Source organism: Lampris incognitus, chromosome 10 (genome assembly GCF_029633865.1).
Source record: "Lampris incognitus isolate fLamInc1 chromosome 10, fLamInc1.hap2, whole genome shotgun sequence".
Taxonomy (NCBI): domain Eukaryota; kingdom Metazoa; phylum Chordata; class Actinopteri; order Lampriformes; family Lampridae; genus Lampris; species Lampris incognitus.
In genome coordinates, this window is record NC_079220.1 from 45,354,594 (window position 1) to 45,374,637 (window position 20,044).

At 42.9% G+C, this 20,044-nt stretch overlaps 2 protein-coding genes across 3 annotated transcripts in view; both read right to left on the reverse strand.

The window, feature by feature from the left end:
* Positions 1-16,303, reverse strand: part of carm1 (coactivator-associated arginine methyltransferase 1) — a 42,824-nt gene extending 26,521 nt beyond the window's left edge. The window contains exons 1-4 of one of the 2 annotated variants that reach the window (XM_056287667.1): positions 16,157-16,303; positions 8,061-8,183; positions 5,141-5,247; positions 4,887-4,991 (exon numbers count right to left, since the gene is read on the reverse strand). In XM_056287667.1, coding sequence (XP_056143642.1) covers positions 4,887-4,991; positions 5,141-5,247; positions 8,061-8,183; positions 16,157-16,298 — 477 coding nt within the window. In that variant the 5' untranslated portion in view covers positions 16,299-16,303. Of the gene's footprint in view, positions 1-4,886; positions 4,992-5,140; positions 5,248-8,060; positions 8,187-16,156 lie in introns of both variants that reach the window. The other variant, XM_056287666.1, reaches the window with a different exon arrangement.
* A 921-nt stretch (positions 16,304-17,224) lies between these two features.
* Positions 17,225-19,809, reverse strand: si:dkey-204f11.64 (uncharacterized protein LOC100537752 homolog). Its single transcript, XM_056287866.1, has 3 exons — positions 19,696-19,809; positions 18,395-18,521; positions 17,225-18,164 (listed from the first exon to the last, which is right to left on the reverse strand). The coding sequence occupies exons 1-2, from the start codon at positions 19,786-19,788 to the stop codon at positions 18,396-18,398; spliced, it is 219 nt and encodes a 72-aa protein (XP_056143841.1). The 5' UTR covers positions 19,789-19,809; the 3' UTR covers positions 17,225-18,164; position 18,395.
* Between the last annotated feature and the right edge of the window lie 235 nt (positions 19,810-20,044).

Sequence of the window (20,044 nt, forward strand, 5' to 3'; positions counted from 1 at the left end):
AAAAGCGCCTAGCTGGTAAAACGTTATAGGTATACTGTGTAACATGCATGTTTCTTTCAACTCTACTCTTTTCACCCCAAGTATTAAAATCAGAGAAGTTTTTTTGTTTCATAAAATTGCTCCTCACATATAACTCGAGTAACTCACACCCCTTTTCTACCACGCAGGCTTAACATCTTGCCCTGGAGGAGGGAGGAAAAACCTGTCTTGTCAGACATATGCAGCACAACTACATTTGCTAAATGCTTAAAGTAGGCAGAGACGGTACCAGACGTGAAACAGTTAAACACTCAGTAAATACAGCGCGCTGTATTCCGAGTAGGAGTGTGCACTTGTTTAAACCTAGCAATAATTTGCATACATTTATATCATAATTTTGAGAGATTAAATTAACATTTCCAAAATGAGTTTTTCTTTCCTGAAACCACAACCTTTATCGAGGGATGCAAAAAACAGCAAGAAAAACAAAACAACACAACAGTACAACATACAGATGAAGTACAAAATGACAGCGGACCTTTTCACTTCATCAGTACATTTAGTGATGTTCAGAAAGACACTTATGCATCAGTTTGTACGCTAAAGCCTGCAAAGTGCAAATGCGTACACAAAAACTGACTGTCCACAAGTGTGACAATAAGTTGGCAGGGTTTCTAAACGATGTTCATTACCCCGTGTCAAGATCTTAGTTTAAGTCACTGACTGGCAGAGGACAGTGTGTACCCTAGTGGCAGCTAGTCCAAAAGGGTGCCGAAATCCACTGGCTGTCTGAGACAAAGGGCCTTTTTCCACAGGATAGTTCTTGGAATTTATCTCCGTGAACCATCTATACCAGGAACCTCCAGGGCAAACAGAGTACACTCCATTTCCGTTTCCACAGCACTTCAAGAAGCATGACGACGGGTAAAGCTGGGAATGAACAAGAAGACTTTTAAACTTCTCATCAACCGGGAAAAGACCTGGCATCACACATTTAACCACCGACTTTCGCATGTTACAGTTGTAGACAAACACACTGGTTACGACTGCAGTCACAGAGCTGCAGACACTTGCCGACAAGCTCAGACGTGTCAAGATTCTCGTGATAAAAAAATCAAACATGTCCAATATAATCATGACAGCTCTGACTGATCGAGGGCTCAGTAGGGCAGCAAATGATTTGAATCTTAAAAACCCCACACGCACTACTGTCCATGGTGACCTGCCCTGTTTTGCGCAAGCCAGTGCAGATCCTCTACGATCATGAAATACAGTCAGATTGGGGTTATAATCATCTATTGTTTAAATCATCGAGGGCGTTCCCAGCTCAAATGGGATGATGGGTGAATTTCAATATACAGCAGTGAAGTAACTAACTGATGTCATCATCAGACATGGAACTGCTATACATTGTTATCTCTGTCAGGCAGAGCCTGGAGGGGATTTAATGTCTCCTCCCAGACGATGACTCTCTTTTATAGAAGTTTTATTGAAACAGTTTTAATGTACTGTGTTGTTGCTTGGTTTGGTAATGTGACTCTGGCCAATAAAAAGCAGCTCGATAGACTCGTCAAATGGGCTAGTAAGATTTCAGGGGGAAGTCAAGCCCAGCTTTCTGATCTTTATAATAGGAAGGTGTTCAGAAAGGCTACTTCCCTTCTGGAGTGCCAAGGTCACCCCCTTCGGCCAGGGTTTGAGCTGTTACCCTCAGGTCGTCGGTTGAGGATGCCCTGTATGAGGACTAAGAGATACAAGGCTTTCTTTGTCCCCACTGCCATCCAATTGTTAAATGGTAGATAGTGGTCATCTGTTGTCTGCACATCGCTTGTTTCCTTGGTCTGTATATTTGAACTCCTTTGGTTCTCGTTGCCCACTACGTCCTGTTGTTTTTTTGTTGTTGTCCATCAGTGATGTGTCAATTCTGCTTTGGTGTTTGTATGTTTTGTTTTGTGTGAGAGTTTTATATATACTGGCTGCAAACTAATTTCCCTGTAAGGGAGAATAAAGACACTTTGACTTCGAGTGTGTGTGTGTGTGTGTGTGTGTGTGTGTGTGTGTGTGTGTGTGTGTGTCTACGGCAAATCTCACAAACTACTGGACCTTTCAATCAAGTTACATTTTATATAGCACTTTTCTAGCTGCAACAGCCACTTTACGAGCTTTACAATTCACACACACACACACACACACACACACACACACACACACACACACACACACACACACACACACATGGCATGTCAACTATGCAAGGTACACAAGGTAACAACTGCTCATTGGGAGCAGTGAGGGGTTCAGGGTCTTGGTCAGGGACAACGTCACTTTTGCCAGGAGGAGCCAAGGACCAAACGAGCAACCCTCCAGTTATCTAACAGACCTATCAGCCTAAAATATTTTGTGCACAGTTATGAGTGTATGATAAAGAGCCTCTTGTGGTAACGATGACTCAAAACCTTCGAAAAACATTTGTTCTCGCTATCACTGCTCCCTGTCTCCATTCAATCTCTAGCTCACTCGACCACCGTTGCCCGATCTAAGTCAACTGTGTGCATGTGCGAATCACATCTAGAGTCGAGTTGGATCTGTCAGCGACAGCGTCAAACCCAAAACATGCATCTGGGTATGAGTCTTGAATGATAGTCTCAAATGTTAAAACTCCGCTATAAAAATACAATTTCTTTTTGGACCCCCCCGCCCCCTTTCTCCTCAATTGTATCCAGCCAAATTACCCCACTTTTCCCGAGTTGTCCCGGTCGCTGCTCCACCCCCTCTGCTGATCCGGGGAGGGCTGCAGACTACCACGTCTTCTCCGATACATGTGGCGTTCAGCTGACAGTGAGGAGTTTCACCAGGGGGACATAGCTCGTGGGAGGATCACAATATTCCCCCCAGTTCCCCCTCCCCCCTGAACAGGTGCCCTGACTGACCAGAGGAGCCGCTAGTGCAGCGACCAGGACGTGTACCCACATCCAGCTTCCCACCCACAGACACGGCCAATTGTGTCTGTAGGGATACCCGACCAAGCTGGAGGTAACACAGGGATTTGAACCGGCAATCCCCATGTTGGTAGGCAATGGAATAGACTGTTATGCTACCTGGACGCCCCAACAGAACAGCCAACATAACAGGCCGCCACACTACCCGGACACCTAAAATACTTTTTCAAGTGTGGGATTAATTACAGTCACAGCTGGAAATCATCTCAGTAGCTACAATAAAATGTTTTCTTACCAGCTTTATGAATGAAAGTCAATTAGCAGAGCAGCCATTCACACCGATTCATTTTATATCATGAAAACCACGATGGTTAAACACATCTGAAGTCTTTTGATACGGGCTTTGAAATTATGATGGTCTGATCACTCATTTCATATCAGACTTGGTCACATTCGTGCGAGGGTCTGCCTAGGAGGCCGCACATCAACAGACTGAAAGGCAACATGTTTTCTTCATATTAACCCCCCCCCCTCATAATTCCCGATCAATCAACTTGGGCGCTGTGCAAAAGTCTTTCTGTCCTTGTGTGTGTATGTGTATTTCCCTTCTCCCGGTAGGTGAAAAAAGTGGTGGTTTGTCACCAAGTTCGAACACCAGAGAAGGGGAGATAGGTACGACTGGTGGAGATTTGCACTCTACAGAGTGCACTCCTCTAGTTAAACACTGTTAATACTGCAACGCCGAAAACAATTAAGGAAGTCAGAGTTGAGCTGCTCAGGTTGCAGAATCAAGTTCCAGCTGGATTTCTTTCCTCTCGCCAAATACCAGCGAGTGCATGGTGTGGTCACTGCTACCATTACTTTTTCAGAAGTCAATTCAAAAGCTTGTTTGTCATGAGGTCTAAGTAGTCTGTGAGCTATTTATAGATGCAAGTTGATCTGTGACACCTGTTGTGAGTATTGTCTTCAACCAGTTGACGATGATAGCTGGACGGCTTACTCCATGTGGTTCTGGGAACCCGTATTTGCTAGAACAAGCCAAGGTAGAATGAAACTTAAGTTCCCAGCCTCATGAGAGCTCCATGTTACTGATAATAGAAACTTCCTCTGAATCCACTCTCAGCATTCTTAAGCGTGGGACACTATGACACAGGCAGTTTCTCCAGAGGCCATAGGCGGATTTTTTATTATTATTACACACCAAGCACTATTGGAGTGCTCTTGGCAGACTTACATCTGCCATTTACAGACACATACAGACAGACTGTGAGGCAAACAAAACTTGATGTAAAGGCTTTGAGCCTCATCCCAAGCTGATTCCTCTCCCTAAATGAACATGAATTGACAAACACGTACGTTTCACATGCACATTAACTTTTTTTCTCTTTCCTTTGGTTGCTATCATAATGTCAATTTTAAATGTAAATTAACTGACAACTATAGTTTTCCTTTCTGTTTTTTGACCCCCCCCCCAATTGTATCCGGCCAATTACCCCACTCTTCCGAGCCGTCATGGTCGCTGCTCCACCCTGTTTGCCAATCTGGAGAGAGTTGCAGACCACCAAATGCCTCCTCCGATACATGTGGAGTCGCCAGCCACTTCTTTTCACCTGACATTGAGGTGTTTCACCAGGGGGACGTAGCACATGGGAAGATCACGTTATTCCTCACGGTCCCCCCCCCCCCCAAACAGGCACCCCAACTGACCAGAGGAGACGCTAGTGCAGCAAATAGAACACATACCCACATCCGGCTTCCCACCCACAGACAGCCAATTGTTTTCTGTAGGGATACCCGACCAAGCCGGAGGTAACACAGGGGTTCAAACCAGCGATCCCCACGTTGGTAGGCAACGGAATAGACTGCCAGGCCACCCGGACGCCCTCATAATGTCAATTTTAAATGTAAATTAACTGACAACTATAGTTTTCAGACAGCATGGTAACAGGAGCACACTATGATTAGGCCTACCTTATCCTTGAAGTCACTGTGGTTTTGAAGGATAGCCCGTTGGTAGGTCCCGGTCCGAACATAGTCCTGCATCATGTTCTGCTGCTGTGAGAGGTAGCCATAGAACTGGACTCGGGAAAGGTGGGAAAGGAGCAGGTGAAGGAAGGAATTACATGAGGATTTTATTATATAAAGTCAACATTGCATGAGCATAGATAAAAATAAACATGGAGTCATTCCTTTCGTGGGTGAGTAAGCGTGCAAGTCCCACTCACTTGAAAGTACTGTACGGCCGAGGACTCCTCAGTCCTCTCACTGAAGACAGAGCATTCAGAGCTGTGGCCACGGCAGTTCTTCAGGACGTTATAAAATGACGAGAAGTCTAGAGCAGAAAACACACAAAACAATTACAGAAAAACCTTTCATCCAGGTGTAAATGTAGAAAAACATAATTCTCTTTTGAAGGCAGACTCTGTCGAGGTGTCAGGCATTGGCCTCTAGGCAAATGAGCCCCACTTACTTATTGTACTTTGCTTATATTGTGTGTTTGAGTTGAATGGGAATAGACAAGAGGTTGTGAGGGTGTGCGAGAACACTTGGAACGCCTAGAAACGATATGAGCTCACCATCACTCACGCCATTATATAAATGTTGGATGTTTTCTTGAAATTAACAAATTTTGAAACCAAAAGAGGATTCACAAGAGTTATTGCATTTGCAGGGTTTGTACTGTGCAAGAAAGTGACAGTGTGACAACTGTTGTGGGTACAACAACCAGTGATGAAACTGTTTTGGCAGCAGGTCCTGGCAGTTGGCTAAAACTTTATTGGACTTTTCTGAATGCTTAATGTATTTCCCTAGCTATGCAAACGCAACCGGTTTTCGAAACACGACACTTATTAACATGAACTCATACTAATTTATCCATTTACCTATTGGGGAAGGAGGTGTATTTTTGTCATTCTCCACCCTAGCCCGCCTACAATGTCATAGCTGAATAAAAGACTGCTGGCTTGGCAGCAGCTTTTTGGCTAGTAGCCAAGAGCTGCATGCTGCGTTGTACCTCCTGTTTGTTTTTCTGTTAGCGCCACTGAGAGTGTTGTGGTCTTTCATCTTCTGGTATTCCTGCTTCATTTTAGCTTATGGCAACACCGTTTCCTCCAAACACTGAGCAACTTTTATACACCTCATCTCAACTCATCTTCAGCCGCTTTTCCGGGGTCGGGTCACGGTGGCAGCAAGCTAAATAGGGCACTCCAGATGTCCCCCTCCCCAGCAACGCCCTCCAGCTCCTCCTGGGGGATCCCAAGGTGGTCCCAGGCCAGATTGGGAATGCCTTGGGATCCCCCAGGAGGAGCGGAGGGATCCCAAGGCGTTTTATACACCTTCTCACTGCAAACTGCTGAGTTGAGCTCCCCCTCAACCAAACACTGAAGAGTACCTGGATCTCATCACTCATCCACGATATGGACGCCATTTCCATTACTTGCTCAGACATTAATTCAAAGCCTGTTAATTCAGAAACTGTAGTCAGTTTGTATAGAATATGTGCAATAAACTGATGAAGATTCAGATTTGATTTTTCACATAAGGGATCAAGGGGCTAAGACTTCGGATTAAATGTGAATGTTGCTGAGAAGGATAAAGCCTACCCTAATGTAGCACATTTCAATTACAATGTACTTTACACTGAGAACAAAAGTGAAAAAGAAACACTGAAAATGTCAAATATGAATATAAAATATGAATACACAAAATCGGGGACAAAATAAGTAATTGTTTGCAAGAAATGTATAAGGTTATATAAGCAAATTACAGAGACTATGACACTTTAAGATGCTTGGTAAAGCCTAACAATAAAGATGACAAAGACAGATGACATCTTGTTTGGTCTTGGCCTAAACTTGGGGAGTTAGGATGGCCAGCAGGTCTCTCTACCAGAGCAACATGAATTGTGCAGTATCCTCAATCACACAGATTTTATACCACCTTCAGATTTTCCCATATAACTAGATCAAGTTAGATGATTTAGCCCACGCCCACCCACTCCCACTTCCAATATTACTTTGCTTTATCTTAATTTTGGGTGCTGTTTGTATGCATACTAAGTGGCCACTTGAAACCCGACAATGTATTTTTGAAAAAATGATTTGATGTTGTCAAGCACTGGAAGTGTGTCAGTTAATGACAGTGATCATACGATTCTGCACTTTGGCAGTGACAGAAGGTGAGAACAATAACAAGATAAGGTTTGAAATATCCTAAAGCACATTTAGGGAGGTAACCAATTTTAATTATAATTATCTTTATCATATTTGCACTAGAGCACTGGCAATAACTGGAAGGATTAAATAGTTTTCAGATTGCAGTAGGGTCTTAGCTAGAGTTTACTAAATGTGTCAAGTGAAACGCAGCTAAAATATGGCTGTCATAAGAATACTAAGACATACTAAAAATTGCCAAAAGACATCAAACTAGTGATGAATTCAGCCCATCAGTCAAGTCTTTTACTAAAAGTAAACACTGAAAACACTGGATACACTGAAAATAGGTAACATACATCACATGGAATATAATGGAATATATTTTGTGTAATGACCCAAATTTTGTCAAATGTTGAATAAAAGTATAGACGATCGACACAAGTATACATTGTGTATAGTATATATTGGGCTAATGCTTTTCATTCCAATAATAGGATTCTGCAACGTCAAGGAAGTATAAGTTCCTCATCTGGAGGAACGATGTGGGAGAATGAGAGCTCATCAGAAGCAGTTAAACACTTGGGGTAGTTATGCGTTGGGATTAGTGCAGGGTGATATGTAAAATATTATCACAATAATCATAAGCAATTTCACACAATATTGATATAGGTCACGACATCTGCTTGCATATGCAAAAATTCCTTGTTTAAGAATCCAACTGAGGCTGGGCTATTACCAATCACTGAACTGTTCAGTAATGTTAAGTATTAGTAGATTTCAAATAACACTCCCTCAAATATTTCGGACTCCATTTTGTGAGAAGTCTTAAGCAACTGATTCTTGTTATAATTTATTTAGATGAAAAGACCATGCATCATAACACGACAATGGCCGAATTTCATCACAATACAATACCATTGAAAGACAACAAAAAAAATTATATTGGATCATTGCCCAGCCCTAGTTAGGATGGGATGGGGCCAACATGTACCTGCAGGTGAGGAAAATTGCAGCAAGACGCTATTGCAGCCCAGTGTAATGATAAAGGACTGCTTCCCAACACGGCTGCACTCTGTCTCCCGAGACACCGAGCACTTGAACACACACGTCTCATCTCCTAAAGAAGAAAGTGGGGAGAGAGGAGGAAAAGATACTTACATATATATATACAGTTACCACACGCAACCACTGCCAAATGTTAACACATGGGGTGACGCAAAACTTTTCTTGCATTTGATGAGCACATTTACATTAAAATCAATACCCCCATTACAGAGCGAAATTAGCAAATGCCAATATTTTGATGAAAAGTGTTTAGGTGGTTTGAAATAATTTAATTTTTGACAATTACTCATACTTCTTTTGATACTACCCTATTGTGGCAGTGACCATCGTCAAGCAACCCCGTCAGGTCATTTTCTCTGTTTGTTTTATATTATTTCCCAGCTCTTAACACAACCCAGAGCTTTAACTATAATTATAAAAGTTTTTCTCTCTTTAACTAGGTGTCTCATGTTTTAACTTTGACCTACATGGATGCTGCCCTCAGGTTAAAAAGTCGCAACTGCCGAGAACACTGTTCAACCCAACAACACCGACTCTCCTGCAGACTCCTATGTTCTCGAGGAAAAAAAGGCGTTGGCCGCATTTTGCACAGTGCTTTATACATTTGCTGCACGTCCTGTTTGTGCGACACACTGCATGCGTGTCAAATGCCTAGAAGATCTGCTCCTGTGCTAGGATGTGCCTGGCTTTAAAGAGCGATGCCATCTGCGTTCTTTTCCAGGTTGCTCAAATGGAAACACCCAATCAGCCGTTAGCAAAAAGCAGTGAAGCGGGTTAGCGCTGATGCCCACCCCATACACCCCCCCCCCCACACACACACACACACACACACGCTGTTCGCTGACAGTGTAAGTATGGAGTGATGAAAGTGTAAGAACAAAGTGCAGAAACCTACCTCAGGTCACAGAAACCTACCTCAGGTCACATGGAAAAAGTTTTTAGAAAGGCTTGGGACACATCACTGATGATGTGTCCCAGTGCATCCTAGGATGCGTCTTCGAATTTGGTAAACAGTATTTTGATGCTAAAACATACGCACTTCACCCAAAATTCGAATTTTCAGATTTGAATACATAGGAAACAATACTGGGAAGCCACAGATATGAAAACTTCAACAACACAAAAAAAATGGACCCCCCCACCCCACCCCTTTTTAAGTCCTCTATGTCTACCATGGTCCTACTCTTCAGAGCCTGTCATTACCCATACCTGGTCACAGACTGGATGAGGTTGTTAGGTCAGCTCACTGCATCTGACTGAAATCAGATTTAACTTTTCATGTCTAAAAACCTAGAATACAGGATAATAAAACATTCACCAACATTTTTTTGTATTTGTAAATAACGAATATTGTGGTTTTTATACCTTTATCCATGACTGTTCTCGACCATCTCAAGAAATGTGTGGGAGTGGTCCAATCAGTTATCAATTATAAAGGTTATAAATGTAGGTCAGGTAACTCGACCATATAAATTGTCCCTAGGTGTGAATGTGTTTGTGTGTGTGGGCCCTATGATGGCCTGGCGGCCTTTCCAGGGTGTCTCCCTGCCTGCCACCCAATGACCGCTGGGATAGGCTCCAGCATCCCTGCGACCCTGAGTAGGATAAGTGGCTTGGATATTGGATGGATGGACGGTCCAATCCCCAATAATATCCATGAGATTCAGACTAAAAAGCAGGAATTCAGAAGTAGTAATTAAGGGTTGGCGATAAGGGCGGGCAGCGTTCCATATTTTGATGATTTGATCTAATAGGCTGTAAGTAAAAAAGTGTCTGATGACATCACGAGTATCAGAATAAAGATCATTTGAGAGAAGATAAACTAAGGGGAGCTCTCTAAAGAAAAAAAAAGAGGAAAACAAAAAAAGAATTCAGCCTTTTATAATATTTTCAGTAGAAAGACAATACAAAATGCATGACGATTAAAGTAATCTGTGATGTTAGAAAATATCAGATACTGGGGGGACACTGCAGGAAGGAAGTGCTATCTCATACTGATGTGAAGGATGTAGGGAATAAGAAGCTGTTACACAAGAAGTTTCCGTGAGTACTAGTTAGATTGTTTACACAGTATTGTAATTAGTATTAACTATAATATTTGCAGTAAAACATAAATGCTAGTAAAGCTCCCCATACAAAACAACACACTTAACTTGATTTGAATGAATCACATGAAGACAATGATAATGGAAAAAGATCAATATCTCTTTTACAGAATAAGCAAAACCCAGCTTTATTTACTGGAGCATAGCCTATCTGTAAGCCCAGGTCAGTTTGCCCAATGTTCCTTTTTCTTATCTACAGCCAACGATGGAGACTAAAATACCAATCTAGTCCCAGTGACTTTAGTGAAGCCGGACAGGCTGCAATGTTCTACTGACACTACATACTCCTCAGCAGCATTTGCACTTCTCAGTATTTGTGACTTCAAATAACTTTTTACACAATACTGTAATGACCTTTATAATGTGTACCACACCAGCCACTTTAAAGTGATTTGTAAGTGCCATTCTAGTAGGTATTCCTCTTTCTTCAATGTTTAACCCGAATTATTTTGATAGCATATTAATGTAAATATTCAGGATATGCAGACCCCAAGAACTGTGTTTAGTTGCATAGAAGAAAGAAAAAAAAGCCTCCTGGCCCTTAACTTTGCCAAGTGCACAGCTGGAAAGGCTACTGTCACCTATCTTCTTAGGCAGAAGCAAGTCCTGTGGAAACTGAAGTTAAGGTATCACTACCTTTTCTGCCAACTTCTCTAGAAATGAACTCCAAAGATGGATGGTTAAAACATAAGATTTAGCTTTTTTTACACTTGGGAGCTTTACTTTGTAGCACGGTTTCCGTTAGCCGGTAAATACCGGTTTTTGACCGGTGAAATTTATGAAAAACCGGAAAAATAAAAACTTGCCAGTCAAAATGACCAGTAGGCATGCACATAAAAAACATAGCCTAGAAATAACGTTTGCTATCCCTCACCTTGACATTTCGGTTTTGACAGCGAAACAGCCCATAAACAGCCTGCAGTGCTCTTTTCCGCCATAGGGGTCCGCTCTTTAATTGCGCGATACTACCACCTTATTCCTGGCCAAACAATGGGCATCGCCATGACACCGCTGTCCAGTGCAAGTGCTAACATGTGAGTTCAGCGAGCTATACCCTGACTTGGCTACACGGGCTAAAATTGCCTGTGTCTTGCCCGTGTCGAGCGTGCCAGCAGAGACTCTGCAGAACAGAATTAAGACACGCAACGAAATCGGCTGGACCAGAAGAGAGTGACACGGCTTATGCACATTGCAAGCTGCAAAGACACTCTAGACACCTTTGATTTTAAGTTGGCAGCAGAGGAGTTTGTCGCAATTAAAAAAACGAAGAAAATAAAAATGTCTGCTAGCCGTATCATATATAGCCTGGGTTAAATGTTACGAGTGTTCTGTTGGTTATGAGTGTTTTGCTATTATAGTCTAGGCTAAATGTTACGAGTTCTGGGCTAAATTTTACGAGTATTCTGTTGGTTATGAGTGTTTTGCTATTGTTTGTTTTGCACAATCATTTTAGTTCGTTTTGTTTAATATGTATTGTTCATTAAAAAGATAAACTGATCTGAGGTTTTTGTCATTACTTCTTCAACCTAAGTGTAGGCTTTTATATTTACATTTGTAACAAAACTCTTTTTGAACGTGTCCCGTAAGTTTCACGTTTGTCCGGTAAAATAAATTCTTTCCGGACATTGGACCGACTAGGAAAAATCCTAGCGGAAACCCTGCTTTGCAGGTGACCGCAGATGACGTGAGAAAGACCCTCTGCAGAGTCCACCCACACAAAGCTGCGGGTCCAGACAGAATTCCAGGCCGAGCCATCAGAGACTGTGCTGAGCAGCTGGCAGATGTCCTTGCTGACACCTTCAACATCTCCCTGTCCCAGGCACTCATCCCCACGTGTTTCAAGTCTACCACCACCATACTACCAGTGCCAAAGAAGTCCCCTGTGTCCTGCCACAGTGACTACTGCCCCATTGCACTGACTCCCATCATCATGAAGTGCATTGAGAGTCTGGTCACGAAGCACGTCAAGTCCAGCCTCGCCTCCACTCTGGACCCTCTCCAGTTTGCATCCCGCGCTAACTGCTCCACAGAACATGCCATAACCTCTGCTCTTCATCCAGCCCTGTCCCACCTTGAGATAAAGAACAGCTATGTGAGGATGTTGTTCATTGACTTCAGCTCAGCTTTTAACACAATCATAGCAGAACACTTGATCGAAAAGCTGAGCGAGGTGGGCCTTAACACCTCCCTCTGCAACTGGGTGCTGGACTTCCCCACAGGGAGGCCACAGTCAGCGCAAACTGGCAAGATCACCTCCAGGACCACCACACTGAGCACCGGCGCTCCACAGGGCTGTGTGCTCAGTCCGCTCTTGTTCACCCTACTGACTCACGACTGCACAGCATCATCCACCTCCAACCTCATTATAAAGTTTGCTGATGATGGCAAGGTCTCATCAGCAACAACGATGAATCATCATACAGAGCGGAGATGGATCAACTGGCAGTGAGGTGCAAAAGCAACAACCTCTCCCTAAATATAGGGAAAACTAAGGACGTCATTATTGACTTTAGAAAGACCAGCGCCCACCATACCCCTCTGACCATCAATGGTATAGACGTGGGGAGAGTCAGCAGTGTTAAGTTCCTGGGAGTTCACATCACAGAGGACCTCTCCTGGTCCTCACATGTCACTGCACTCTCCAAGAAGGCCCAGCAGCGTCTTCGCTTCCTGCGGCGTCTGAAGATGGCGAGTCATCCCCCATCCATCCTCATTACATTCTACAGAGGCACTATAGAGAGCATTCTGACCAGCTGTATCTCTGTCTGGCATGGGAAGTAACTGCAAGGCCTCCGACTGCAAATCCATACAGCGGATAGTGAAGACAGCTGGAAAGATCATAGGAACTGCTCTCCCATCCACCCAGGCCATCTTTGACGCACGGTGCACCCAGATGGCTCTTAGCATCGTGAAGGACCCCACCCACCCTTCCCACATCCACTTCACCCTCCTACCCTGTGGCAGGAGGTACCGGAGCATCCATGCTGCCTCCACCAGACTATGCAAGTTTCATTCCTCAGGCTATGAGGTTCCTCAACAGCCTAAACACTTGGACCTTCCACAAAATGACTTTTTGACCATCTTACTCACTGTCCGTGTCAGGTGTGCTTGTGATGTTTAGGTCTGTGAAGTAATTTTTGTTTTTAATGCACTTTTTGTTTTTAATATTTATTGTGTTTTATTTGTTTTTATGTTGCACTGACGTCCTTGTAAAACATAATTTCATTCCCTTGTATGTATGAGACATGCTTAAAAGGCAGTGACAAATGAAGGCAGTTCAAGTCCAAGGCCAATTGGTCTCCCATATGTCGGAATGCTTTTGAGAGTGTGAACGTTTTCTTGATATGCTCGCTGCCACTGATTCTTCACCGTTTCAACTATGGGTGGACGATGAAACTGTTGGGACTGGAACTGGAACAAAACCCGACTTGCTGCTTCTCACGGGACTACATTAACGCCAAATAAAAATACTTCACCACTGGGAAGGCGGCTTTATTTCTGGCTGCTTACAGCTCCCCTGCATTGTAAGGTATATGTTCAACCAGACTCTTACTTATAGCAGTCTAATGAGCAACAAAACTCTCCAATCTTGTACATAAATGTAAGCCACTCTTCCCCACACCTAACATTTCAAAATGTATTGGTAACAGAAGAAAAATGGCATATTGCAATACTCATAAAACTTCTCAATTATGAAGCCTTTTGGTGTTACAGGGGAGGTTTTCCTTCTGACTTACAAATCTTTAAAGATTAGCATGGTATATTAAAAATGTACGGAAGAGAAATACTTAAAGTACTACCCGCGGTGAGATGATAGTAACACCATTGTGACCCAACTATCCTTTATCTATCCTGTTATATCCTAATGGATCACATTGTGGGGTCTCTGGTGGTAATACAAGGATGTATAGGCAATACACTACCTATTTGTGAGAGTTAAAACTTTTTTTGAACTGTGTATTAACTAACTTGGCCAATTTTAAACTTGAACTCGAAACTATTGCTATATTAGTACTGGCTAAATCCTGTTTATGAATGAATCTTCTTTTAACTTAATCCGTTTGACTAGCTCTGATTTCAGATTAAAGGTCAATATCACACTCCAGAAATCTCAAGTCAGTGTTTTCATGCTTGCAGTGACAAGCAATAACTCTACATTTTTTTTGCCTTGCGATTAACAGATTTAATTTATATTGTAAAGCTGTGTGAACCAGTTGACATATGTCGATGTAGGCCTACAGGAAACTGTAATGAACGTTATCCAAAGGAATTGAATCAAGTGCAACTGGACTTGGTCATATATCCATGAAGACGTTTCGCCTCTCATCCAAGAGTCAGAAAGGCACGAACTGATGAAGCCTCTTGGATGAGAGGCGAAACGTCTTCACGGATATATAACCAAGTCCAGTTGCACTTGATTCAATCCCTTTGGATAACCATGACCTGGATGAATGAGAACATTCACAGACATGTAATGAACGTTTCTCCTAGCTGATCTATAGCTTTACAGAGCATCATCAGTTAAAATTGTGACTTTAACGTAACAAAGTCAAGTAAGTTTAACACAAACTATGGCTTCAAATTCAGGAAAAAAAGAAAATATCGTTGTGATTGCATGGTTGTAAAACCTGAAGGAGTATGAGAATTACATTCCTGAAAACTACCTCAGTCTTCAATAGAAAGGATTCTTAACTGTGCAGGCCGCTCAAATAAATCTGAACTAATCCAGCAGCTGTTAAGTGATTTAAAGTATCGCTTCAGATTCATCCTGCAGCATGTTCATGGAGCACAATAAACCTAGCAAGTAAGTGTCAAACACAGGCCTTATGAGAGAGAAAGCAAATAGTGCCTGACTGTACAGTTTAGCTACTTCATATGCTGCTGCCCATTAAAGAATACGATATACATATTCAGGAATTGGATGTTTGTGTTACATGTGAGTTTCTTAAAACGTTACTTACACTTGTATATTTTAGTGGAACAAATTGAAGTGAAGCTTCTTATATTCAATGGGACATGCGACAAAATCTGTGTCGCGGACGCTCCGTGGTACCGACTCCACATAATAAGAGGGAAGGAGGTGAGGGGAACCCGGCTATTGTTCCGATGAGAACAAAGATGTATAATGTGGCCCGTCCGCGCAACATGATTAACAAGCGAGTGGTCGTCGAGAGTAAAGCCAGCAAATCTGAATCTTCACAGGACTTCATTAAAACTATTCTGTCAACCGTACGAAGCAGGCGCCAGACATCTGCGGTACACTAGCGGGTCATGTTTGGTTCCTTTTGCTCCAAAACAAATGAGCGCTAGCCCGCGAGCTAAGCGGCTAACCATGTAACCAGTTAACCATGCTGGGACGTTTCACAGACCGTGTTAACACGAAAAGCCACAACACACGGGCAAGACTACCTGTCGCAAAAAAACCCCAAACAAAACAAAACAAAAAAATTACTTTGTACGAGTGACCAACACAAGCGTGGCACCGATTTGCTGAAGCGCATCAGTGACCGAGTCCAGGCTAGCGGCATTGTAAAGACAGGCAGAGTGCATTAGCTTTAATTTGCATTAGTTAGCGTTAGCCAGCTAGCTCCTCAGCTGGAGGACAATCTATACCACTTAATACATTAAGGACTCGTACCTTTCATACAAATGTGCTATGTTAAAGCGGTTCATGGTGATTAACCGCTGTGAAACGATGTGCAGACGCTTTCGAGCTTTATAATCCTACTGCTCGACAAAAACACTGGACTGTCGAGCAGCTTCCTCGTGACGGACAGGGGGAGGCGACGTGGTTCTCCCGTTAGCTAATGGGTGCATACGGCTATAATAGCCATGGATGTTAGCATTAGCTGGTTAGCATTCCCAGTTGAGAAGGGCCGAACATCTGGGTATGGGCAGCAACAAGAGATAAACTCACCATTTGAGAGATTGAGCAGGGCGGCGTCTTGTGTGGTTTTCACCTCCAATCTCAGCGGCTGTTGCTCGGAATGGCGCTGTATGTCTCCATTCGCGTCTCCGATGGAGAGGAGCCGCACGCCGGGGAACACCGACACCGCCATCTTCAATCTGGATGCAGAGATGGATCGCATCCAATCCTGACCGACGAATCGTTTTGTTCTCCGATGGGGAGGGGGGGGGCGCTATCATACCGCCGCCCTGCGGCATGAATCAGTTTTGCCATGAAACGTCCGCTTCCACATGTTTAGCCTGCCGACGGCATGAGTTCAATAAAACTGATAAGAGAGCTGAATGTCAGCCTGCTAATTCTAATGATGAGACGCTTGGATTGCATTTCGCAAAATAAAGATGTACACGATGCAAACAGTTTGATGCCCAGAACAAATAGTTGCACGGTTATTAATCATTATTGATCACTACACACAACTATATCATGATTTACTACCACCACAGTAGATCCATAAGTCACTAGCTAGACTATTCTCTTCTGTAGTTTCGCGGTGGTGAAACGAGTTACCAAACTCCCAATCTTTAAGAAAAGACTAAAGACTCAGCTCTTACGCGCACACCTCTGCGCTTGATTGACTGGGGGGGCTGCTTATATCCACTCTATGCATTGCCTCTGTCTGTGCACTGCCTGCTGGCACCTATATGTCCTATCGACTCGACCTTAGCTTTATGGCACTTACTCGTGTTGTTCTCTCCTGCCTAGATCCTTGCTTGTGTTGTATCAACTCCCATATGTATGTTGCTTTGGATAAAAGCGTCTGCTAAATGAAATAGTAAATTATTTAAATCCCTCTTGTGAAAGGGTGTACATGCACCCTAAGTATTCCCTTTGAAATCGCTAGGGTAAGGCATATGAAAGATATAGCCCAAGACTTACATAATATCGCTATGTATCTATCTTGTTTTTCTGAAAGACTGGTGTTAGTTTTCAGATGGTGGATACGAGAAGACCTCTTGACCCTTCTGTGGCACAGTATCACTGATTAAAAAAAAAACTAGTGGGCCATTTACTCTTTTACAGCAGCCTTCAATATAACGTTGCATATTCTACTACCCCACTTATTCGCATTTTGAGTCAGGCTAAAACCTAGGTGTTTCATTACCCTTATAGAACTATAGTAGTTTTGAGTAAAGCTTTACACAATCTTTGCAAACACACTCAGTAATACACAGGATCTGACGTTAACACTCTTGGGATGGTGGTTAAAGAGGTAGTAACCAGTTAGTGGGGATGACAGAATATGACGTTGTAAATTGTGAAAGGACACATTGTGAAAGGACACATATGTTGTATTCTTAATGCTGTAGTATGTCAGTAAAATTGCCTTACAGTCTTGGCTCACAACATTATTTCAACTTAAACCCTTCAGCCAAGCCTGTCAACAATAGAGGATAAGCATGGCACATGGGGACATTTTTCATTACAACTTTTTCTGTTTCTCTTTAAGAGAAAACAACACACTTGTGCATTCTGTATGCTGTCATTGTTACACAGTGACATTGTTTTATATCGAGTTATCGAGGCGCCTTAGTGTGGCATACTTTTTTTAACAATAAATAAGGCACAAAGTTGATGCAGGTTACAGTAATTGTGTGACAGCCTTCAGTGAAAGAAAAAACAACAATGCACGATGATGACTTCATAGAGACCAGTCGACAGTAGATATTAGATATGTTAATATTTTTGATCATCATCAGCCCGGTGTAGAAAACCCTAAAGCCTTAGTTGTGATGCAGACTGACAATTAGACCTACAAATGTGTCCTATAAAAACATTTGGCTATTTGGCGACATCACAGCTAAGTCGCAGACGTTTGTGTGTGTGTATGTGTGCGTGCGTGCGTGCGTGCGTGGTCCAGGTTTGGATTTCAGAGTCTGTGCGCAGGGGGGACACTGGAGACTCTATCCTCATCAGGACGACCAGAACTGGTTTGTGTTTCAAAGATTGTGGGATCATCCTATAAAAGACAAGAAAAAAAAACTTTGGCTTAGAGATATGTCTTGTGCTCTCACAGACAGTAAGTTCATTGTATCAGTGACATCAATTTTTAGAAGTCAATGAAGCAAACAAGGAGGGAGAGATTGCAAGGGACTGACTGTAAGGTCTACAGAAGAAAATAGCAAAAATAATAATAATCAAGTGAAAAAATGCAACCAACAATGAAAGAGAGGTACTTGTGAAGCGTACTTCAGAAAAGGGAGCAGGACTTGGGAGGTCTAAAGGGGTTGTCGCTGGAGGGGACTCCCATAAGGAGTGGGTCTTTCTGGGCATTCTGCAGACAGAAAGTCTTCAGGTCTGCAGCAGCCTGAGAAACCTGGATGTAGAAATGGGAGAGTCACCATAAATAAGGATATATTTCTGACATTCAAGTGATTTACACATATCAAAATTGCTAATAAGTGTTAAGAAAAGCCACCACACGAATCCAAGGTCAATTCTCAATATTTTTTAACTAGGTCAACTCTGAATGGTACTTTAGCCTCTGCTATAAGCCTTCATCCATTCATGGCTGGAGGGGTATACACTGGGTGTAGGGTTGGGTTGCCAACTGTTCCTTAAAATAAGGAATAGTTCCTTATTATATATAATATATATATTATGTGTGTGTGTGTGTGTGTGTGTGTGTGTGTGTGTGTGTGTGTGTGTGTGTGTATAGTGTAAGGCACATTATATTTGTTATGCCCGCGCTGCCCTGTCCATCCAACCCCGTCCCTGTCCCCTGTTCCTTATTTTCATTTCAAGAAGTTGGCAACCCTAACTGGGTGGTCATATGTTATTAACCCCAACTGTTTTGGACCCTCTCACCAACGAGAGGTGTGCTCTTACTAGATGACCTGTTGGTTTGTCACAAAATGTCTGATGGGTTTCATTCTATTTTAAAACAAAACTTGTGCCTGACAGCATGCCCGGCTGGTTAACAAGAGTACTTCGGGCTAATTTGATTTCAGCTCCAAAATAAGTAGCTGCACAATTGCAGCAGTCAAACATCAATACAATCAACAAAGGCTACCACTGTGATGTGCCCGCAAGAAAACATCCGTTTGATAAGCCTCGCCTCTATACGTACACACACAGCACACTGTTCAGTGCCGGCCTACTTTCCCACTATTGCAAAGTTCTTCTGATTGTGCATTTGCAGATTGTACGCATAAACTATTCTTGAGGAACACATATATGCAGGATTATGTGTCATGTGTGTCAGGGAAAAAATGCTGCAAGAAGTTTAGTCTCTATGACGGTCTGGGTAAAATGGATGGGACAACGGTGCTTCTAACATGTTAAATTCTAACAAGAGCTTCTTCGGTGTAGAAATAAAGTTACTTGCACGCAATGTGAACGATGATAAGGGTAAAAATCCTACTTTGCAAACTGAAAGAACAATGGGAATTAGTCGTGGTTATTACAGGCTACGCCGTGACTTCGAACCCCCGGTTAAAACCACTGGAGATCTTTGACGGATCTCTGCTTGAATCGTTTGGTCCACATACCTTGATCCGATGAACACTGGCCTCTAGCCTGAGTTGTTTCACTGCTTTCTGGGCGATCGCTAAACTGCTGTTAGTTGCACTGTTGTTCGACATGTCTCCGACTTCTCCCACTGACTGGACGGTGCAGGCGGGTGGCGCTAGAGTCATCCACCGATCAGCAGATGAGGGGAAGTGCTACTTCCTGATCATGACTGTCAAAATAAAAGCTAAAATCCAGAAATGCAACACTCTCTCTCTCTCTCTCTCTCTCTCTCTCTCTCTCTCTCTCTCTCTCTCTCTCTCTCTCTCTCTCTCTCTCTCTCTCTCTGTCTCTCTCTCTCTCTCTCTCTCTCTCTCTCTGTCTCTCTCT

Excerpts from the sequence above, each read along its gene's own strand:
- si:dkey-204f11.64 (XM_056287866.1), bottom strand. The coding sequence starts at position 19,788 with ATGTCGAACAACAGTGCAACTAACAGCAGTTTAGCGATCGCCCAGAAA. Across the intron at positions 18,522-19,695 it reads CCAGTGTTCATCGGATCAAG|GTTTCTCAGGCTGCTGCAGA; the intron begins GTATGTGGACCA and ends TTCTACATCCAG.